The 24,098-nt window shown below is 42.5% G+C and overlaps 1 protein-coding gene across 1 annotated transcript in view; it reads left to right on the top strand.

Moving 5' to 3' along the window:
* HS3ST4 (heparan sulfate-glucosamine 3-sulfotransferase 4) overlaps window positions 1-23,709 on the top strand; it is a 448,730-nt gene extending 425,021 nt beyond the window's left edge. The window contains exon 2 of the mRNA XM_055233271.2: window positions 19,546-23,709. Within this exon, the coding sequence (XP_055089246.1) occupies window positions 19,546-20,182 (637 nt within the window). The 3' untranslated portion in view covers window positions 20,183-23,709. The remainder of the gene's footprint in view (window positions 1-19,545) is intronic.
* The last annotated feature ends 389 nt before the right edge of the window (window positions 23,710-24,098 follow it).

The raw sequence follows: 24,098 nt of genomic DNA, 5'->3' as shown, positions 1-24,098 counted from the left end.
TTAAAACACATTTATGATCTTATGGTTTCTATGGTTCCTCTGCTTCAGGTCTCTTACAAGGATCCAATCAAGGTGTTGGCCAGGGCCGGCATCTCATCTGAAGCTTGAATGGGGAAAGATCCTCTTGCAAATGTGTGTGGTTGTGGGCAGGATTCAGTTTCATTTGGGTTATTGACTAAGGACCTCTGCTTCTTTCTGGCTGTTGGCCAGAGACATCTGCCCTCAGTTCCTTGACAAGTGAACCTCTCTATAGGTTGACTTTCTTCATCAAAGCCAGCAGAAAAAAGAGAGCCAACAGAGAAAATCTGCTAGCAAGATGGAAGTTACAATTTTATGTTACAAATGGTGGAATTACGTTGTATTACCATTGCCAAGTTCTGTTGATTCAAAGCAAGTCCCTGATCACACCTGCATTCAAGGGGAGAAGGTTATGCAAGGACATAATACCAGGAGGTAGGGAGTCACATTAGAGTCTGTCTACAATGACAATTATAATTATTTTCCCATTCAATTTAGTGATATACAGTTTCTATTTTAATAGATTTTTTAACCAAATAAGAAAAATAAATTTAAAGAAAAATATTGAGTCCATGATGGCAAGAATATATGTAGTGTCTGATAATGATAGAGTGTTATCAGAGATTGAGATATATATTCAATGATATCAGGATATGCTAATCATTTGTTCATTGACATTTGTTTATTTATTATTTGTTGTTTATTAACACATTTATTTACTTATCTGCTCATCCATTCATCCATCTATTTATTCACGAAGTACAGTGTAAGTATCCCAAATCCAAAAATTCAAAATCTGTAATGCTCCAAAATCTGAAACTTTTTAGGCATCAATGTGATGTTCAAAGGAAATGCTCATTAAAACATTTCAGATTTGGGATTTTGGGGGTTTGGGATGCTCAACCAGTATAATGCAAATGTTCCAGAATCTGAAAAAATCCCAAATCTGAAACACTTCTGGTCCCAAGCATTTTGGATAAAGTATATTCCACTTTAACAGGCTATCCTCTTGTCTTTTGAGAAATTCGGCTTAGTGATACCTCTCTAAATCCTGGCTGCACACTAAAATCCCCTGGAGAGCTTTTTAAAAAATACCAATGACCAGGGACCATCACAGACATATTGAGTTAGAATCCTCCCTGTGGGGACTAAGGAATTCGAATGTGCCTCCAGAGTTGTGGTGACTTCAGGCCATCGATCCATTTGCAGTAGAACTGCAGATACAAGGATTGTTAGAGATACAGACAGCAAGTCCCACAACCATAAATGAACCAGCACTCTCAACTTATTTTTTCCCTGGAGAATAGAATCTCCAATGAGGTGGTTTACTTTGAGGAAGAGACAGGCTGAACCCTACTCAACTCCCATCCTTGTTCCTGGTCTTTGAGTTTATCCCTGACTTGTAACTTGCCTTCTAGCATAAACTCTGAAATTGACCTTCAGTTAAAATTTAAGCCCCAGGTCTTCCTCTCTTTGCCTTCCCAGAGACTGGAGACAGGCTATTCCATGTTATATCTGCATTTCATGGCTGAAGTCGTTCCATATCCAACTAAATGCTGTGTCTGCTGCTCCAGCCAGGGCTAAGAGTATGCTGAAGCATCTTCAGCAGGTCAGCCTCAGCCTTTACTGCCTTCTTAATACCTGGTAGCAATGAGATGGAGGCCTGCCGGAGCCCAAGCCCTGCTTAGCACACCCATCTGCTTGTGGCCTCTTTGAGTGTACAAAGTGAGTGTGTATGCATGTGAAAATGTGAACTGCATATCCAGAAGGAGCCATTTATTGATCATTTATTTGTTCACTTATTAAGCACCTATGATGTACCATGATCTATTATAGGTAATATAGATACAGCAGTGAACAAGGCAACATCTGCCATTATGGTGCTTGATTCCAAGTGGGGAGGTACCAGCAATAATGTGAAGCAACTAGTAAATTAGATAATTCCAGATCCTGACCAGTGCCACAAAGCGTGCTAAAGAAGATAAAGCAAAGCAATGGGAAAGAATGATGGGTCAGGGGCTATTTTTGGTAGAATGGTCACAGAAAGTCTCTCTTAGAGATGACCTTTTTTAAAGACAGGGTCTCACTCTGTTGCCCACTCTGGAGTGCAGTGGTGTGATCATGGCTCATCACAGCCTCCAACTTCTGGCATCAAGCAATCCTCCCACCTTAGCCTCCTGAGTAGTTGGGACCACAGGTGTACACCATCACACTTGGCTAATTTTTAAAATCTTTTGTGGAGATGAGATCTTGCCATGTTGCCCAGGCTGGTCTTGAATTCCTGGATTCAAGCAATCCTTCTGCCTTGGACTCCCAAAGTTCAAAGTGCTGGGATTACAGGGTCTGAGCCACCACACCTGGCCTAGAGATGACTTTTAAGTTGCATGTAGATGTCACAAAAACTACAGTGATGGGCCAAATTAGCATCGTCTAATAGAACTTTCTGTGATGATGAAAATAGCCTCTATCTGCACCTCCAAGACAGTAGCCACTAGCCATTTGTAGCTATTGGGCACTTGAAATGCAGCTAGTGTAACTGAGACATTGAATCCTTAATTTTATTCAATTTTAGTTAATTTAAGATTAATAGCTACTTGTGGCTAGTTCCTTCCATATTGGACAGCACCGGTCCAGACATTTAACATAAGAGCTGAATGACAAGGAGGAGCCAGCTGTACAAAGTTCTGGGGAAAGATCACTCCAGGATGAGGAAATATCAAATGCCAGCTCCCTGCAGGGAAAGGAATGTGGAGTATTTGGGGACACAGAGAAGGCCGGTGTTGCTGGGACTTTGTTGAAACGGGATATGAGGTTGGAGAACATACCATATAGGGCTTGTAGTCCATGAGAAGGGACTTAGTTTTTGTAACACAATGAGACATTTTTGAAAGGATTTAAGCACAGGAGTGATGTAATAAATAGCAACAATAACAACAACTAATGCTTAGGTGGTTTTATTATATGGTCTTTGTGTATATTGGCTTACTCAATCCTCACAATAATAGTATAAGTGAAACATTATTCTTATCATTAAAGTATTCATTTTTGATTTAAAAAACTAAAGCACAGGGAGGTTAAGTAATATCCCGGATTGCATACGCTGCAAATAGCAGAGTTAATATCTAAACCCAAGCATCCGACACTAAACATCCAGGCTCTTAGCCGCTATGCATTTCCTGCCTCCCTCTCAGCTAGCGTGGGCTTTTGAAAACTCACTCTTGCTCAGTGTGGGTAATGGCATTTAGAGGAACAAGACAGGGAGAGATGGGCCATTAGAGCAGTCGAGGCTGGAGAAGGCAGTGCTGTAGACAGCAAAGTGGCAGAGGAATGATGGAGTGATGGAAAGAAGAAGTTAAATTTAGAATGTGTTTTAGAAATAGAGGCAACAGACAGACTGACTAGATGCACTTATTGGATGTGCTACAGGGTGCGTAAGGAAAAAAGGAATCAGTGCTGATTCCCAGGTTTTAGACTGAGCAATCGAGTGGATGGTGATGCCCTCTCCTGAGATTAGGGAGCCTGGAGTGGGCACGACCTGGCTGCTGGGGGAGGAAGGGGATGCTGCAATGTGGTGTGTTAGGAAATCTATTGGGTATAATTATCTGCCTCAATTTGGGCACATTTTTCTTTCACCCATCTTTTTATTCTCCCTCCTTTCTTTCTCCTTCTCTTCTGCTTTTCATTATTTCTTCTATCATTGAACAAATATTCATCGAGGCCTACTTGATGCCAGGCACTATGTGGCATGCTGGGAGCACACAAACTATATAAAAGTGCAAAATCATCTCCCTTCTTAGGAGCTTGCATTCTTTAGGAGACAGATGGACTCTACGCAAGGCAATGAACATATGAACAAGATAATTTCAGATAACAATGAGCCCTAGGAAATTATCAGAAAAGGCTGATGTGAAAGAGAACGTTTTTAGGTGGGGTTCTTGGAGTGGAGGATTGCTAGCTGAGGAGGTGAAGTTTGCACTGAGACCTGAATAAGAGAAGGAGCCTATTATGGGAAGAGCTGAAGGAAGTGTGTGTGTGTGTGTATGTGTGTGACAGATACTCTATAGGGAATTAGCATGCATGAATGCCTGATAGTGTAAGAATCTTTATAGCAGAGTATGTATGTATGCGAATACCTCACAAGGTGTATGCATCTCTCCTTTTCTGCCTTTTCTGTCTATCCATCATTTCTCCATCTGTTATACGATCAGACTGATTGGTTTAAAAATCTGTTTAGTATTTCATGCACCCCAAGCTGTGAAAGTCAGGTCTAAATACAGCCACAGTAGGATACACTAATTAATTTATGATTATATTTTACATCATTAAAGCTGAAGCTCTTGATTTGGGGATGCAAGTGTCTGAAGGAAACAGTTCAAGGACAAGATAGAAGGCTCCAGCCTTGGCACTTTGTAAAAAGATCGTTCTTCTATCTTAGCCAAATGCAGAGGAAAGGGGGCTTTTGGCTGAATTTACTCAGCAGAAAGTACAAGTTCCCTTCAACACTAAATTTCAATTGCAACTAAACTCTAGGGTGGGTGCATGGCAGTGTGGCAGAACACACTTGCTCTTCACAGGAACGTTGACACCTGTCATGCATATGGATGAATGTTTCCATGTTGACTGACTTATTTTACAAGTTTCCGCAGCCAGGCATGATTGACCCCAGCAACGCTTTCGCCAATAAGATATCAAGTGCTTTGACTGAACATTGTCTGTCTTGCTAACCAGATCTCTTGGATCACAAGGAAGAAACACATACAAATTATTTACAAAAAGGGAAGTTCATTTTAAGGATGCACATGGGCTAAAAATGAAATGACCTCACCATCGGCACAGGTCCTAAGATGACATTCTCTGAGAATACACAATGAATAAATGGGCTTCATATGTAACAGCAACAATAATTAGCACTCATACTGAGGAGTTAATTCCTTTGAGGCACACTGCTAAGTGCATCCTAACCACTAATCCTTTTGATCCTGATAAAACATGCTCTTGAGATGGATCTTGCTCATGATTGGAATGGTGTAAAATCGTTGTATAAAATGGGAATTGTATATGATGAAGAAACTGAGGCTTGAAGTGGTTAAGGAGGTCTTCCAAAGCTATTTAGAGAGAGGATGGCAAAGCCAGGATCCCAGGGACAGACAGCAACTGAGTCAGCTTTGGCAGCCCGAGGGATGTTCATCCGAGTAGGTAGAAGATAGAGCTTAGGAGGCACAGCTACAAGCAGTCAATAAATGATGCTCTGGGCATGTGACTAGTGGAGCTTCCATCAGGAGAATATGGTAGTGTCTTGAAAGGCAGGTGGAACAAAGCAAAGGGTGTTCCAGGAAAAGGCAAGACCTGAATGAAAACCTGGCAGATCGGCAGTCATCTTCTTAAAGAGTAGTGTCTTTATTGCTCTGAGGCTCAGAATTGCGATGGTCCATGCTGTTTGAGGCTGCAGGACTCAGACACGTAGAAGAGTGACAGAATAAGACTCGGCAAGAGCAAACAGGGCTTGGATCAGTAGCAGGATGCAGGTGAGAAGGAAGGCAGGCTGGCAGCGTCCCCCAGGCAGTGGTGAGCTGGCACACAGCTCAGAGTGGAGTGTGAGGTGGAGAGACCTGGAGCGCAGGCTTCCCGAGAGGAGCCCTCTGTTGTCACTGTCTTTTCAACTGTAAGCACGAGTGCCTGTGCAGACACACTGAGACCTCCATAATCATCATTTAATTGTTGCACCTGCCCTTTAAAACGCTGAGACCAAGGAAAGAAAACACAACAAAATAGCTAACAGATGTTGGTGCGTGAGGTTCTGCAGAGGGGCACTCTTTGAGTGTTTATGAATAAAGTATCAGCGAAGTACACTCCAGGTGGGAACCCCAGCCAGGGTCAGGTGAAATTTGTTCCATAATCTTGCTAATTCACAATCAGGGAAAATGTTGTCTTAGAACCCTGGAGTGAGACGGTACAATCATAAAAGAGAAAGGAGTAGAGGGAGAGTTGCCAGGATGAGGACAGTGATTAAATCTGAGGTTATAGGTAGGCAATTGTTTAGATTTTAGATCCATGCTACACAACCTGTGGACTTAAGAATTATTGCAAGCGACGTCCACATCCCTATGGATACTAAACATTGAGTATAAACTAAGTAAAAAAAAAATCACATATCAACACACATGCACACGGAGACACACACATGCGCGACAACCTTTCAAACATGTAGATTCAATGATGATTCAATCACAAATGCGTTTTAAGGGATTATTGAATTCATAGTTACTATCTGTCCATATGTGCCCTCTAAATCAAGTGATATGGAAGAGTTATTTGTGTCATATGGTGGTCTATTGGTATTAAAAACCAATGGTATTAAAAACCAATGAATGGTTTTAAAAATAAGTCATATTGGTATTAAAAACCAATGATCACATTGAAAAAGGTCAGGGATGACAGAAAGAAATAAAAGCAATGCCTACAATTTGTGCAGTTTGAGGCATGGGACCAGTGGAATGACCAAGCCCTGCCCAGCAGTGAGGCTTCCCAAATGCTTGGGCACCTCAGGTGGTAAGGAGAAAGAGATTTCTAATAATTCACTAGGATATATGCCACACTGAAGCCTTTTGGTGCTCTATGACTGGGTTGTACCAATGTCCATTTGAGAGGCGGGTTTCTCTGAATCAGAGCCATCATTTACATAAAGGCACATCTATGATGCAACCAGTAACCGTCATGTAGATTAAGAATTTGAACAGGGCTGGGTGTGGTGGCTCACGTCTGAAATCCCAGCACTTTGGGACGCCGAGGCGGCAGATCACCTGAGGTCAGTTCGAGACCAGGCTGACCAACACGGTGAAACCCCATCTCTACAAAAAATACAAAAAGTAGCTGGGCATGGTGGCAGGTGCCTGTAATCCCAGCTACTCAGGAGGCTAAGGCAGGAGAATCGCTTGAACCTGGGAGGCAGAGTTTGCAGTGAGCTGAGATCGCGCCACTGCACTCCAGCCTGGGTGTCAGAGTGAGACTCTGTCTCAAAAAAAAATAAAAAATAAAAAGAGTTTGAACAGGGCTCTTCCCCTTTGTCTATGGAGCAGATAGGGCTGTTTGTACCTACTATGTGCACCACAATGCTAGCAGTGATAACATGAGGGAGCATTACCAAGACTTTCTCTGTGCCAAGATGCCTGATATCTTTTCTTATAAATAAATAAGAGATGTTATTATCCCCATTTGACAGAGGACAAAACTGAGGATCAAAGACAAAAGTGAGTCACTCAAAGCAAGTATGCTTCAGAGATAGAACCCAGAGACTCAACCCTTCCTTAGCCACACACCTCTGTCAAGATGACGATGCACCTGGCCAGCGTCCAAAAGAGGCATTTGTGGGCTCTGGAATTCAGTTGACCCTTGGCCAGTGATTCCCACCCTGAAAGTCTTTGCCAATGTGAGTCCTAAGAGATAAGGAGAGACCTCTCAAACAATTTGTACTATTTCAGAAAATGAAAAACTCTTTTTTAATACTTTTTATTTCAATAGTTTTTGGGGTGCATGAATAAGCTCTTTAGTGGTGATTTCTGAGATTTTAGTGTACCTGTTACCCGAGCAGTGTATGCTATACTCAATATGTAGTCTTTTATCCCTCACTCCCCTGTCCAAGCCTTCCCCCAAAGTCCCCAAAGTCCATTATTCATTCTTATGCCTTTGCACCTTCATAGCTTAGCTCCCACTTATAAGTGAGAACATACGATATTTGGTTTTCCATTTCTGAGTTACTTCATTTAGAATAATGACCTCCAGCACCATTGAAGTTGCTGCAAAAGACATTATTTTGTTCCTTTTTATGTCTGCATAGTATTCCATGGTGGATATATACCATCTTTACTATTTTAGAAAATGAGAACTTCTTTTTTTGTTTTGAAACTTTTTTTGTTCTTGTTGTCCAGGCTGGAGTGCAATGGCACAATCTCGGCTCACCACAACCTCCAGCTCCCAGGTTCAAGTGATTCTCCTGCCTCAGCCTCCCAAGTAGCTGGGATTACAGGCATGCACCACCGCGTCCGGCTAATTTTGTATTTTTAGTAGAGATGGGGTTTCTCCATGTTAGTCAGGCTGGTCTCAAACTCCTGACCTCAGGTGATCAGCCCACCTCGGCCTCCCAAAATGCTGAGATTACAGGCATGAGCCACTGCGCCCGGCCCAAAAACTTTTTAAGGGCAAGGTTTTGCTCTTTGTTTTATCTTCTAATACTAGCAGAGTTCCTGCCATGCTATAGTGCTAAATTAATGAATAAATGAATTTTTTTCTGTAGTTTTATTTTTTTCTCTTTCTCTCTAAGCTAAGACTTATTTCAGTATAATGACCTTGGTTTTCCTTTAAGAAACACTAATAAGCAATTGTATGTAGTTCTGATATATAAATTAAAAATTTTTAAATTGTAATTACTTAGGTAAGTAAAGTAGGTTCCAAAGCTCAGATCCCATGAAGGAAAACGTATGTAGTACAAGAGAACAATATGGAAATCCGTTAAGAGCATGGGAGAGAAGGCTTTCAACCCTCTGTGATAGACTTCTATGTTCTTATGAGGTATTCAGACATGGCTGTGACCCCTACACACTCTTCTGAGTACCAGAGAAAGTGCCACATGCCCTGAATCCACCAAGCCAGTTTCTCTTTGGAGCCTGATCTAAGAACATAGATGTGGGGGCCTTCTATTACATGTGACCAGCTCTTAACTATTGAGGGAGTGAAAACACCATTAGACCTGACGAGGAACTACAAAGTACTCTTTATCCTCATTTGAGAGAGTAAAAACTACCTTTGCAAAGCTATGAGCCAACCTGCTATAGAGGTGAAAATTGCCTGAAAAGGGCCTTTCTCTTTTCTTATTTTTATTTGTCTTTTCTTATGTCTCTGGACACCATGTAAGAGGAACTTGCCCCATGGCATACGCAGTGTCCTTAACTTCTGATCCTTTGAGATAAAGTCCATCCAAAAGTGGTTTATGACTGTTGGGTGTACTCAGAAGAGCCTCATGAACATCATTTGTTAAATAGTTCTCAAAGTCGAATCTATTCTCATATTCTCTCTCTTCCTCTTTCTGTTTGGTAGCTCTTCTGATAGTCTGCTCTCTCACCTTATTTGTTTATGATGATATCTTCAGAAATTCATCAGTATTGTTTTGCTTTAGCACAGAGGTCTTCAAACTGTTTGGCACCATGGGCCAGTTTTGTGGAAGACAATTTTTCCACAGATGGGGGTGGGGTGGGGATGGTTTCAGGATGAAACTGTTCCACCTCAGGTCATCAAGCATTAGTTATATTCTCATAAGGAACATACAACCTATATCTCTTGCTTCTGCAGTTCACAATAGGGCTCACACTCCTATGAGAATCTAATGATGCCGCTGATCTGACAGGAGGTGGAGCTCAGGCAGTAATGCCCACTGGCCCACCACTCACCTCCCGCTGCGTAGCCCTGCTCCTAACAGGCCACGGGCCAGTACTGGTCTGCAGCCCAGCGGTTGGGGACCCCTGCTTTAGTAGAATCATCAAGAAAAGCATGGAAATAATTCCATTCTGTCTTCACGTTGTACCCAGAAAGGCAGTCAAGCCTTCATATCCAATGTCTACACCAAGCTTTCTATGTCCTTAGTCTGCTTTCTGTGTCCTTAGTCCTCACCGTCTTCCTGTTCATCCACTCCCTCCTAAGCTCCTTCACTCTTCGCCTGGCTGGGGCAGAAATAGGGCCCAAGGCTTGAGCACTCACAGGCATCCTCAGTTTTCTTATCTCGCAGTCATTCTGCTATAGCTGCCTGGCACTTGTCTCTAAATGTATGCCTGGAACCTGAACGCTGAGTAGATCATTGTCAGTTCAAATTATAATTTCCAACTTCATCTGGATACTCAGTGTATGTCGCTAATTATCTTCTTTAGAACAGATAAATTACTCCTTAGCTCTTAGGTTTCAAATAAGATTCTTATGTTCTAACTCAAATTAAACCTGGCTTGAAACTCATGTTGTTACTTTGAACAGAAGTCCTTTACCAGTCATTATTCAGACCCGCCTCTGACACCACTTGTGACACAACCCAGGGCCATAAGAGAGTGTCCCTCACCTTCCCTTGGTTGCATGGGACTTGGCTTTGTTGATGTCTGCACACCCTCTGAGTCAATGTTGGCCAGAAAGTCTTCAAAAACTTAACACTTAGTGCTCAACCACACAAAAATCCACACAGGAATTTTCCCATATCCAGAGCTCTGTGTTAAGCAATCTCAGATATTTGCTTTTGGGAGCTGGGATGTAGCCTGCAGATTGTCTCAGTGGTATAACCACACCCACAATAATGATAGCAAACACTTATATAGCACTTATGATGTTGTAGGCAATAAACACAGTACACACATGAACTCGTTTCATTTTTAAAACAACCTTCTGAGATATGTGTTACAATTATTATTATCATCCCATTTTACGTATGGGAAAATCTAGGCACAGACAGGCTAAGTAACTTGCCCAAAGCCCCACCTCTAATAAAGGGCAGAGCCTAGATTCAAATCAATGCAGTTTGGGTAGACAAGTCTAGGCAGTTTGGTTAGATCAGTTAAACTCGTGGCTCTCAACAGGGGATCATTTGGACCCCCAAGGGAGATGTGGCTGTGTCTGCAGACATCTGTGGTTGTCATGACTGGTGGGTGCCATGGCATCTGGGGAGTAGAGACCAGGGATGCTTCTGACCATCTTAAAATTCACAGGACAGCCTCCACTTCAAAGAATTATCCATCCCAGAATGTTGACAGTGCTGAAGTTAAGAAACCCTGGGTAAGACCTAGATTTTTGAAACATGAAGACCTCTCAGTGAGTTTGTCTAGGATGCTCTAACATCTTTTTTAGTCCACAAAATAGAGAAACTGTTCACCTTCCCTGCAGATAAAAATTAGCCGGACCATGGGAATAAGAGAATAGCTACCCTCCTTGGCAGTGGGAGTGTGTGATGGTGGTGGTGGTAGGTGGGGGTGGTAATGAGTCCTCTGTCTTCCAGATGAGTCTCTGGAAGCAAAATCAAACATAAGATAATTCCTCAATAGGCCATCATAATCCATAAATTGTTAATATATCATCCAGCTACATTCCGTTCCCTTTCCAGTCCCACTCCCAAGGTCCTTAAGCTCAGCAATCGACCCTACTCTTCTGTCATTGGGAAAATCAAAGCCATTAAGCCGGAAATTCCTAAACGTTGCTCTCCTTGATCTGGACCACATCCCTGCTGCCATGCCTTAAGACCTGGTGAACTTTCATGTCTGGGTCAGTCACGATGGCTCACGCCAGTACTCTCAGGACTTTGGGAGGCCAAGGCAGGAGGATTGCTTGAAGCCAGAAGTTTGAGACCAGCCTGGGCAACATAGTGAGACCCTTACTCAAAACAAAACAAAATTCATGTCTGTTGTTACCAGGGATTCTTTCCCAGGGTAGGAATGTTGACGAACCCTCATTTCTCCACCTGAAGTCACTGCTCTGTCTCCTCCTCCTGCCTCTAGTTCCATTCTGGACCTTCCTCTCCTTTGTCACGTTGAATGGGGTTAAGGAGCATTGGCTTTGCTGGGTTTCAGATCCTGACTCTGCCACATACGAGCTGTGTGATCTTAGGCAAGACACTTAACTTCTCTGAGCCTCAGATTATTCACTGATATCATGGGGAATAATGAGTATCTACCTTCTCAGCCTGCTTCAGTAGGGCTATTGCCGTTACAAACTCAGTGGAATGTCTCTGACAAACCTAAACCTTCTCATCCTAAAACATCTGTACCTGCCTGGCACAAACCTTAAAACAACAAATATTGCTTGAGACCTCGGTTTGAAAATGTCTCCCAATGTGTGGTCATGTGTTATTTAAACCTGGGATGCTTCCTTCATTTTTTCTCAGTATTTCAATTATTTGTGCATCTTCCAAGCCCAGCTCCTCTTTCCCCTTCTCCTCCCATTCTTCCTCTTATCTTTATTTCTCCTTATTTTCCCTTCTAGTCTCCTTCATCCTTTGCTCCTCCTCTTCCTCCTTTCCTCTTCTCTGTCCCATTCCTTTCTGTCTCCTCTCTCGTAGGCATGTGGCAATGCAGCTTAGATTTGGCACGTATCGTTCTGTTTGATGGGACAGCAAAGATGTCCCATCTGAACCACAGATCACATTACTAAATGGGATATACAGACCTTTCCTCCAAAAACATACAGTCTATTGAAGGGCAGGGACCATGCCTGCTTTATCATCAACATATACCCCATAGTTGGTATGTAATAAGCACCAATACATACTCAGTGGAATTAACGAGGGAATATCTATTAACCTGACCCTTTTGTTGCGAAGCAATTTGAGGTCCAGGGAGGGAAAGTCCCTGTTCTTACTTAATTCAGCAAGTTAGCTATTAAGTCAGAACCATAACTCAGGATTCCTTCTTTCTTGGCTGCAATTTTACTGAAAGCCCTAGAGCCTCAGGGCCATATGTACAGATCCTGTTCTTGGGTTTCTGTTTAAGAATGTAGTCTCCAAATTATTTGACTTTTTGCCTTCAGGATTTTCAGAATTCATGAATTTTGGTTTGAAAAACACGATGAACTTTCCAGCGTAACTGGGCAGGGCAAGATCCCAGCTATGCATCCCTGGACAAGGTTCTTTGTCTTTCTGACTCCCAGTTTTTGCATCTCTATAATGGGCTCAGCGAATTGTATGGTACTTGTGAGACTTAACTAGGATAATATGTGAGATTGCCTTGCTCAGTGCTTGGCAAGTAAGCAGGTACTCCATTGAATTTTAAGTGAGTTTCTTTCTTCTGTGCAGGGGAACTGGCCCTGCTTCACCCCATGCCCTTGCTCTAACCACCATCCTCTTGGGTTCATCAGCAGGGCTCAGAAAATATTGCTAATTTATGCACCAGTTGTTCCACTGGATAACACATTTGGGAAAATGTAAGATGCCCACACACCTCTAATTCAGGCAAGCCAAAGTCAAGCTCCACTCCTGACCCTTCCAGAGAGAATGGGCACTTTATATCTAATCCAGGTGATTGCTTTCTCCCTCGACATTCATGATGGTATCCATTTGCTTCAATTGAGGAGGCCCTGGAGAGAGATATCACCAATTGAATGATGTAGCTTGATCTGGCAAGAATTTCTAGGGATTCTGGTCTGGGTTTCTGTAACTCCCAGTGGCAAGTCAGGGATAGCTCAGCTTTGCAGAACACATAATGTGTCTCCTTTTAAGATTCAACTTTGCCACCTACAAGTGACCTTGGGCCAGTCATGTAACCTTGCTGAGGTTTTGCAGTTTGGTTAAGCATTGTCAGGCAGTAGCCAAGAGCTTGGGCTATGGTGTCAGACAGACTTGGGATTGAATTCTGACTCCACCTCTTGTGGCTTTGGGTAAATTAATCAACTCACTGGATCTCAGTTTCCTGATCCCTAAAGTGGGGATTACAATAAAACCTTATTTAAAGAGTTGTTTTAAAAATTAATAGCTACTGCATTGAGAACTTACTATATGAGAGTCACTTTTGAAGATATTAAGTCATTTCATCCTCTCAAACTCCCCGTGAGAAGGGGTATTATTAGTATGATGCCTGGTTTTCAAATAATGAAATAGACTCATATTACTTAAGTAATTTGCCAAGGATCACACAGTTAATCAGTGGACGCAAACTTGGTAAGTCTAGATCCTGGAGTCTCTGATCTTAACTACTGGGCTGGTGAGTCCAATGTCTGAAAATGCTTGGAGATGTCAGTCTCGATTCAGAATTTGAACTCTCAGCCTCAGAACATAGCATGGAGTGAGCACTCAGTGAATGGCTGTGCTCAGTCTAGGCTGCATGTTAACTATTGTTATTGCTTCTATGAGGACCCCAGAGGCTGACCTGCATTCAAAAGTGGCTGCGCTCCAGGAATTCAAGGTTGCGATGAACCATCATCGCACCACTGCATTCTGGCCTGGGCAACAGAGTGAGACCCTAACTCTTTAAAAAGAGAAACTGAGCTTTTCTTAGCAAAGCACCAGGACCAGGAGAGTGCAGTGGGGACAGGATGAGTGAGTTGGAGAGTGTCTCATAAACATTTGGGGCTGTAAGAGCAGATGTGTGATCTTGCGGAATGATTCTCGCTTCAGGACTGTGTGTTGACGCTAATGTCACGGCTGCTCTGAGTGCCCAAGATACTGTTAACGAGCTGTGCCAAGCCCAGATGCAGTGTTTTCTCACCATATGGTTCATGCTGAAGTGCATGGTCTTTCAGACAGGGATGGGAGGAAACTCAGAAACGCTGAACCCCATGCATGGAACACCTACTCAGATGAGCCATGTCTTGCAAACTGCCCCAATTCTCCTGACTTCCAGGGACCATGTATTCATTGGAATGTCATTTGTTTTTCATCCAATAACCACAAATAGTAATGGGGCTGGTAGTACGTGTCAGACACTATGTTTGGCAATGGGGATGCAAAAGTGATTAAAACTTTGCCTACAGCCCCAAGGAACTGAGACTAGCCATGAAAGACGTAGGAACAAATCATATTGTGACATTATTCTAAGCTCTGTAATGCAGACAGTTAACAAGGACTCTGGGAATTAGAAGAAGTTCATGAACATCTTTGTAATGAAATAAAACACAATATTTTTGCACACCTAGCGTCTGAACACCTTTCAGTTTTGAGAGAACTCCCAGAATAGGCAAAGGACAGTCATGTCTTCTTCTAACAAAGGTAAAGAGGGCAGACATTCTTCTCCCTACTCCCTGGCAGGTGGAACTTGAGCACATGATATAGATGTCCACTTCTCATCTGGATCTCCCTTGAATTTCAGCCTCCTGTATCAACATTATTACTCAATCCCCCCACCTGGGTATGTAGGACATATCTCATATTACAAGTCTGAAATTAGATTTGGTATCTTCCCCTAAAATCTGCCCTGTTCCCAGTAGTGTCCACATCAGTAAACCATGCTACCGTGTAGCCACTGGCACAGGCCAACAATGTTGGTGTCATCTGTGATGCTTCTCTTTCTCTTGCACATACATCCCACCCATCATTAAGGACTGCTGGCCTTATTTTAAAATCTATTCCTATTCTGAGCACTTCTTTCTGTGTTGCCCTCTCCACCTACACCCAGGCCCCCACCATTTCTCTCTTTCTCTCCTAAAACTGTCTCTTAGCAGGTTACTTTCCTTCTGTCTCTGCCACACTCCTATCTTTTCTCAGCAAAGTTACCAGAAAAATAAAATTAAGTGTAAATTGTATCACATTCTTCTGTGAGATATTCTTCAGTGGCTTCTCATCACATGAGGAAAACAATTCCAGTACCTTTTCCATGGCCCATAAGGCCCTCCATGGTCTATTCCCTGTCTGTCTCCCCGGCCCTATTTTCTCACTTTCTTACCTTTGCTCACTCCCCTTCAGCATTACTGGTCTTCTTTCTGTTCCTCAAGCACACCAAAATGTGAGAACGTGAGTATATTGAAGTGTCAGATGCAGAACTTACTTAAAACCTAGAAGAGAGAAGAGAAATTGAGAGCAAAAGTGCCTGAAAGTTTGGAAGGGAATAAGATCCAAAGCCCAGATTAGCAGGGGGTTTGGTCCTATCCACAGGAGAGATGCCTCCTCTAATCTTACAGGAAGAGGAAGACCAGCATGGTTTGGAAGGAGTTACTGTATCAGAGGCCCAGGTGAGAGCCCTGGTGAGATGAAGGTGGGGAAAAGGAAGATTAGGGCATTCAAAACCTAACACAACAAAAACCTAGCATTAGGACTGGCCCACACTTATGAGTGGAGATGAATGGCTTGTCATTCTCCCATCTATTCACTCAACAGATAGGCATTGAGAACCTGTTATTTTCCAGGACCTGGTATTAGGCACCGATCCTGATGCTGAATTACTCTTGCTCAGCCACTCAACTTAGAAACAAAATATATACTTAGTGAGACCTTGGAACAAATCTTTAGCTTCTGGTCCTGTTTCCTTCTCTGTAAAACTGGAGTAATAATGATGCCTGCTCTGTTGATTTAAATAGTTCATTATATGATGCTATAAAGAGCTCTTTATATATCAGCTGCAGGACCTAGACTGATAGCTTCATGGAGGAAGGGACTGCATTGGTTTTGTTTACTGTTACATTACCCATAAGTGATCATTTATGGAATGAATGAGAGAATGAATGAATGACTATAACTGATTCAGAATCAGTTTGAGGAAAGGGAGCTTTGTCCTTTATAGATTTCGAGCAACTACTGGATATCTTCTTACCGACAAAATAACTGGATAACTCATGCCACATTGGTTGAATCGTGGCTCAATGAGATAGTCTCCCCATGCGTGCCCCAAATGCAAAAACTCTCCTAAAGTATATACTTTTCATACTCATGGGTAGCATGATGGTCAAAGCTATTTAGACTCCTCTGCTCCCCCTCTACCATCTCCAAAGCCCTCTGCAATGCCTTCTCTTATTTCCTTTTGCAACAAGCAGTAAGTTAGGCACACATCTACTCTGCTAAATCTACCAGCTTATATGTTGGGTACCATTTTGTCCCAGATGCTTCAGATAAAAGACTCAAGATCCAGAAAGATCTTGACAGATTGTCAATCAGCTGAAGTAAAGGAGATGAATTTGAATGGGGCTCAATGCAAAGAGAAGCATTGAGGTCAAAGAAGGGAAAGGTGAAGAATGGGTGAAAAGAAAATTTGAGCAGCTGCTCCTACGCTAAAGAAAATGCAACAAAATAAACACACAAAAATATATCAGAAGAACTAAAATCTGGAAAAGGCCATGTAAAAATAGCTATTTTCAGGTGATATGTTTTTGCATCAAGATTTATCTAATATTTTTATAATGTGATATGAGTTGCATAATAAAACAAGGGAATATATCTCTCCACTTGAAATAAAAATAAGATGGTCAGTATATTTCCTATACTCAGGCTGAGCTAATGGTGGCTCCCTTGTTGGACACCAGCCTCCAGACTCGGAAGTGCAATTGATGATATTGGCATGAATTAGAGTATACTTTTTTTCTAGATCAGTTCCTTAGATCCCATGTTTTTCAGCCTTTTCCATTTGGTCAAAGGAAGTATTTTTTTTTTCCTTGCCCATCTGTAAGAATAACTGTAAGAATTATCCTGATTTTGGCCAGCTGGCTTAAGTTAAAAAAATTCTGACATTGAACAGGCACGATCCTAAGTGATTTACCTGCATTATGACATTTAATCTTCATTAAAATCCTATGAGGCATGGCCTTTTATTAACCCTATTTTCCTTGATGAAACATTAAGGCTCAAAACGGGTTAAGTAACTTCATCAAGGTAGCATGGGTAATCGGAACTCTTAATTCAGGCAAATCTGATTCCCAGGGGCTGCATTCCTTAGCCCTGTTTCTCCAAATTAGACAAATTGATCTGTTGAGAACCAAACAGAAACACACAAAGGCATTCAAACTACTTTGGAGAATGTGTCACTCCAAGACGAGCATGGTTGTTTATGGCCAGGGCTATTGCTTTGATCTGAAAATACCACACTGCCCAACCATTACACTCTAACAACATCCAGCTCTTTGTGAATTTCTCTACGAAGCAAATTCCTCTTGCCTCGTAAAAGTGCTTGCTGAGAAAGCTCAAAACCCAGTTGCAATTAATTATTGACAGAGCATGTGAATTAGAGATAAAAGAAAAGTCATTCTTTCTCCACACACGCGATAGTAAATAAATTTAATATGGTAGGAGAAGCTAGGGGATCTTCATCTGTATTAAGTTTTATTAGCTAAGACATTTAAAAGCATGTCATCATAACAAAGAGGTCCTGTGTAATCCTAAATGTACCACTTTGGTGCAAGACTCGGAAGTGAATAGATTTAATGGAGCACATGGTGGCAGATGGCCTGCTGTACTGACAGGTATTGAACAGGTTTATCGTCAATTAACTTTGGTCTACATATGCCTATAGCAAATTGACTGTATAATGGCATTCTAAGCTTAATTTTATCATTGGTAAGCCTGCCACATTGAGATTAGGGGAAAATGGCATCAAACCCCTTTAATATTAATATCTTGGAGCTCCCAAATAAGATAAGGCTACTCGGGAGGCAAACTTGGATGGAGGAATGGGAGTGGAGGAGCAGCCTTAACAAAGGAACCAAGAGATACTGACCCTGGCATGGGATCTGTCAGTGGCTTGCTGGGCAATTTTGGGAGCAAAGAAAGAATAAAATCCCATGTATTGAGCCAGATCTATGCTAGATCGTTCATCTTTATGTCGTTTTCCTCTCAACTGAATTTTCTTTTCTTTTCTTTTCTTTTTTTGAGATGGAGTCTCACTCTGTCACCCAGGCTGGAGTGCAGTGGCATAATCTCAGCTCACTGCAACCTCTGCCTCCCAGGTTCAAGTGATTTTCCTGCCTCAGCCTCCCAAGTAGCTGGGACTGCAGGAGTGCGCCACCATGCCTGGCTAATTTTTGTATTTTTAGTAATGATGGGGTTTCACCATATTGGCCAGGCTAGTCTCGAACTCCTGACCTTGCGATCTGCCTTCCTCAGCCTCCCAAAGTGCTGGGATTTGAGGTAGGTTTCAGGATTTTACAAATGAGGGTAAGTCTCGAAGATGTAATTCAATTTGCTGAGGTCACAAAGCCTGTCTGATTTCCATGTTTATTCCCTGTCCCTGGGCTTCAGTTTTCTCATTTGCACAATAATACCTTTGGACCAAGTCAGGGATCAGCAGACTCTTTCTTAAAGGAACAAGGAGTAAATACATCAGGCTTTGGGCCATATGGCCTCTGTCTTAACTCCTCAGCTCTGCTGTTTTACTGTAAAAGCAGCCTAGATGAATATGTAAATGAATGAGTGTGGCCATGTTCCAATGGAAGTTTATTTATAAACACTGAAATTTGAATTCTATATAATTTTCATGCATCACAAAATATTATTATTCTTATCATTTTGGTTTATTTTTCAACAATTCAGTGATTACAAATCATTCTTATCTGTGAGTTAGATGAAAATAGGAGGCAGGAGGTAGTTTGCCAATCCTGGACTAGATAAGCTTTGAGGTCTTGTTGAGCTCAAAGATTTCCTAAAAACTACTACAACAGTAATAATTTCTTTAATTTATTGAGCTCTTACACATGCCAGCTTCATTGCTCAATGCTTTTTGAGCATTATCTCCCTGAATCCTTATACTACAGTGTGAAGTCAGTGCTATCATTATCTCCATTTCAGGGATTATACAACTAATAGGTAGAGAAATCAAGGGTGTATCTAGGTTAAACATAACTGGTAAGAGGTAGAATAGCCATTTAAACCTAGGGATATATAAGGGAGAGAATGTATATGCCTTATGTTGCCTTTTCTGATAATACGTAGCCAAGGTAAGACTATAGTCGGGAGATATAGGTAAGAAGAACTTCCAAGTGTTTATCAATTTTATTTGGTGGTTCCAAACTAGGTTGTTTATATCACACATTTTGTGCAAAGAAGTTAAGATATTTCTGGATAGGAATAACCATTGTCTTCCTTTTTCCTCCCTCTCCTAGAAATGTGATGCCCAAGACTTTGGATGGGCAAATAACCATGGAGAAGACTCCAAGTTACTTTGTGACAAATGAGGCTCCCAAGCGCATTCACTCCATGGCCAAGGACATCAAACTGATAGTGGTGGTGAGAAACCCTGTGACCAGGGCCATCTCTGACTACACGCAGACGCTGTCAAAGAAACCCGAGATCCCCACCTTTGAGGTGCTGGCCTTCAAAAACCGGACCCTCGGGCTGATCGATGCTTCCTGGAGTGCCATTCGAATAGGGATCTATGCGCTGCACCTGGAAAACTGGCTCCAGTATTTCCCCCTCTCCCAGATCCTCTTTGTCAGTGGTGAGCGACTCATTGTGGACCCCGCTGGGGAAATGGCCAAAGTACAGGATTTTCTAGGCCTCAAACGTGTTGTGACTGAGAAGCATTTCTATTTCAACAAAACCAAGGGGTTCCCTTGCCTAAAGAAGCCGGAAGACGGCAGTGCCCCGAGGTGCTTAGGCAAGAGCAAAGGTCGGACTCATCCTCGCATTGACCCAGACGTCATCCACAGACTGAGGAAATTCTACAAACCCTTCAACATGATGTTTTACCAAATGACTGGTCAAGATTTTCAGTGGGAACAGGAAGAGGGTGATAAATGAGGCTAGAGAGGCAGAGGAAGGCTAGTCAATAGCTAAGGAGGCTCCTCGCCTGAGTCCTTGAATACCCCAGCTTCTGCAGCTTCACTTGCTGGAGTGCCAAGTAGATCTCCTCCTCCTTCATGCAGCCAGGATTTCCTCCAGTGCTGTTAGCTTAGGCAAACAGGTGGATCCCACGGCATCCCCATGGAGGAACCAGGCCCATTTGGGCAGCAGCATCTGGTTGACCAGATGGCCACCAGAACCCACTGTTCATTCTTGTCTTCTGCTAGTTAATATGGCCTGAAGACAGAGGATAAATAGCTGTCAATGTCAGAGACAGTGCTATTAATGTATATGTGAGTGACAGAAAAGGTCTGCTTTATGGGGGTTCTCACTTTAGCTTGGGGAGCCAGGGTTCTAGCTCTGTATCTGTCATGGGCACCTGCTGTCTAAACCTCTGCTTGGGCTTCTCTCCAGAATGCACTTTGTGGCTGAGTGCTCCAGGACTCCTAGGGAGCAAGGTCCTCCCTCTAAGGTGTTTCTAGTCTTCTCTTTAAAGGCCTCATCCCACAACCCCAGACTTCCTCCCTCCCCACATCATGAAGGCAGAGGCATGCACGTTCCTCACCAAAAAAGAAAACACCCCCACCCCGCCCCCCCACACACACACAAGGAAAATGAAAGCTGACACCCCTCAAAGCCTTCTTTCCAAGAGCCCTCTAAATGGGGTTGGGTCTCACTCTTCATGAGTATCCTGGGTTGTGGAGAAGCTTAGCATATGCCCTTGTGTTCCGATCAGGCCCACAGGGCTGCTCAAAGAGTAGAGTAATTGTAACTGAGGTCAGAGCTCTGAGGTTGGCAGAGATGAGTGGCTATATCTGGGGGTAAAAGAAGAAATCCTGTCCTCTTGGTGGGAGGTTACCTTACCTGAAGACCATCTCTCCCAAGCACTGTGGTTCTGAGGCATGTTTTTGAGGTGGACTCTGTCCCCTAGGGTCCCCAGAAGGGCAAAGACCAGAGAGTTGACAAGTCTGTTATTAGGAATAATCCTTAGCCATGTAATGGGGAGAGGAGCAGTCAGCATTCTTCCAATTTGCCCCACCACCACCTCCTTGGGCTTTATTTCTCTATTTAGAGATGGCAGAGAGTGAGGTAGTGGCGAGAAAGCTGACTCCATTCATCAGATCCAGTTTATGGGGGTTTGGGGTGAGCAAGGGCTGTCTGCAGACACCCCCATTAAGGGCTGCTGAATGAAGTGTCCCTTCCCATCAGTTTGATTCAATTAAAATGCATCATTTGACATAAAGCACTTGTTCACAGATCTCCAAAACCAGGAATTGTTCTAGTAAAACTGGAAATTTGTATGAATGGGGGGAGTTAAATCTGTTCAGCTGTTATTAAACTGTCATTTCTCCCGCTAATGAAGACCGTGTTGTTATAAAGCTTACTGCAACCTGATTAATGGGTTACGATGGTGTGTTTGTGTTGATCATCTCCATCTTCCCCCGTCCCCTGGAACGCCGGGAGCATCGTCTCTCTGAGATGACCAGAAAGTCCCAGTGTCAAGAATCTTCAGAAGGTTCTGTCTGCAGGGCACAGTGAATCTTGCAATAGTAGAAAGCAAGTGGGTCCTAAAAGGAGTGCAGCTTTCTCCTATCTTAACCATTTCCAACAAGGAATGGACTGATAGGCCAGATTCAAAAGCAACCTTACAAATAATTTTTCCAGATAGTAAAGCAGTTATTGAGCTGAAAGCAACAGATGTACCTGCACTATCAATGTAAAAGAAGAAACAGATCAAAATGCATGCATATACATTTGAAGGAAGAAAATGCACGCATATTTAGAAGGACAAACTGTGGGACTCATGTGGGGTTTGGTTTCATAAGCAGAGCAAGGAGTGAGTGAGTTTCAGCCCTCCCTACCCATCAGAGTCAGCCATGGAGTTTGTTCAAGCTTGCAGCTTCCTGAGCTCTGTTTCAGACCTGTTAATGAATCAGAAACTCTAAGGTGAGGCTCAGGAATTCATCCTTTCAAAAATATTCTTAGGAAAGCTGGAACTGAGAGCAACTGGAGGAAAAGGCTTGTCTGTATATTTCTTTGCCTCCGCTCCCTCCCTCCTACCTCCTGTTATGCTTTTGCTTTTCTGGGAATTATTTCCAGCAGAGGTGACCTCCACAATGTTATGGCTTCCCTGCAGAAACATGTGCTCTTTTGGAGTTCAATGGCCAGAGGGTTAAGTGTTAGCCTTATAACTTAGACAGTCAAAGGAGAATCTGGTTGTAGCAATGCTTTAAAGAAATAAATGACCTATTAATCTAGCTTACTCTCATCACCTCCATTCTGGGCAGGCACATATTCATTTGGACACTCAGTCACACCTACTCTCCATTTTCCATCTCTCTGGTTGTCTATGTGTCTTTAAAAACCCAGAACATCAAGACTTGCCTCCAAAACGTGTCCTCACATAAATATGTCCCCAAAATATGACAAGCAAATCCATTTTGTAATGTGGTTAGCCAATGGTGAATAAGCCACTTCACCTGGGAAATAAAAGTGGAGAAGCCCCCTTAAATTATTTATACATCCTTGCATACAACAGGAGGTTAAAATTCCCTGGAGAAAGAGGGCAGAGGGCTAAGCCTTAGGATCTAGGGGATTTTTATATTTAATAGTTTTTGGTGTTATAGTTGAAAACTCGTGGTTCTGAAGAGAAATGCAAATTTGACATGTTTAAGGCCCATTTTCTTCAGTGTCTACTCTAGCTGGATCCCTGTCACTCTGGGAGTGAGCCACTTAGCCACGTCCCTTTCTGCAATGTGGAGACTTGACAAAGGAATTATTTTCTATCCAGAAAAGCTAAGTCAACTTGCTGAAATAGAGTCAGGTTAATAATACTTCCACCCTATTTAAACGTGAGCATTGCAACTCACGGGAGATTGAATTTTGTATTTGATTTCAATTAGCAAAGCATAGATTATGTTTAATTTTCTATCCCCCTCCTTTCCCTCAAATGGATGATTCATGGCTCTGGGAAGGCTGCTGCGTGTGGTTCAAAGATGGGAAAAGGAGAATTCATCCTCCCAAATAGTGCAGCTGTCATTGCTCCCGTATTCGTCTCTTTCTGCCAATATCATTCTGTACCTGAAAGGTGTGAAAGCCTTGACATTGCGACTTAGACCTACCAGCTCAAAACACAATAATAATAATCAAAAGCATCCAGAAGCCCATTTATCTTTTAGACTGTGTATGAAAACCACGACTTTAGAATAGTAAATATGTGACCCTTCTTTGGGATTCCCTGCAAACTTTAGGAGCCCATCAGATCAAATTTTAAGTTCAGGAGAATGTGGCCTGCTCAATCCCTTAGCACTAGGAGTCCATTCTAAGCCTCACTTCTTTAAGACCCCAACTCTTTTCCTCTCTCATTCACCCACCTCTTTATTTAACAAAGAAAACTTCTCCATTGCCTCACTATGGTCAGAAAAGAGGTCACTGGGTTTTATCCTTGCCTCTGTCTGTGTCTTGAACAACTAGATTTATCAGTATGAACGTTAGTTTTCATATCTGTAACATAAGTATGCTTAATTCCTGCTGGCCTACCACCCAGAGTTTTTCTGATGATCAAAATGAGTTAATAGATGGGAAAGTATTTGAAAAGAATAAAGTACTTCATTGACACAATAATAGTGATGATGATGATGATGCAGAGCTGATGGTAACAAAGATGATGATGGTGATGGTGATGATATTGCAGAGTGATAGGATGATGATGGTGATGACGATGATGATGATGGTGATAATGTTGATGATGCAGAGCTGATGGTGGTGATGGTGGTGATGGTGATGGTGGTGATGGTGATGGTAGTGATGGTGATGATGATCTGTGAAGCTAATGGTGATAAGGATGATGATGATGATGATGCAGAGCTGATGG

The sequence above is a fragment of the Symphalangus syndactylus genome, chromosome 11 (genome assembly GCF_028878055.3).
Source record: "Symphalangus syndactylus isolate Jambi chromosome 11, NHGRI_mSymSyn1-v2.1_pri, whole genome shotgun sequence".
NCBI lineage: Eukaryota > Metazoa > Chordata > Mammalia > Primates > Hylobatidae > Symphalangus > Symphalangus syndactylus.
This window is presented reverse-complemented; position numbering and strand designations above follow the sequence as displayed.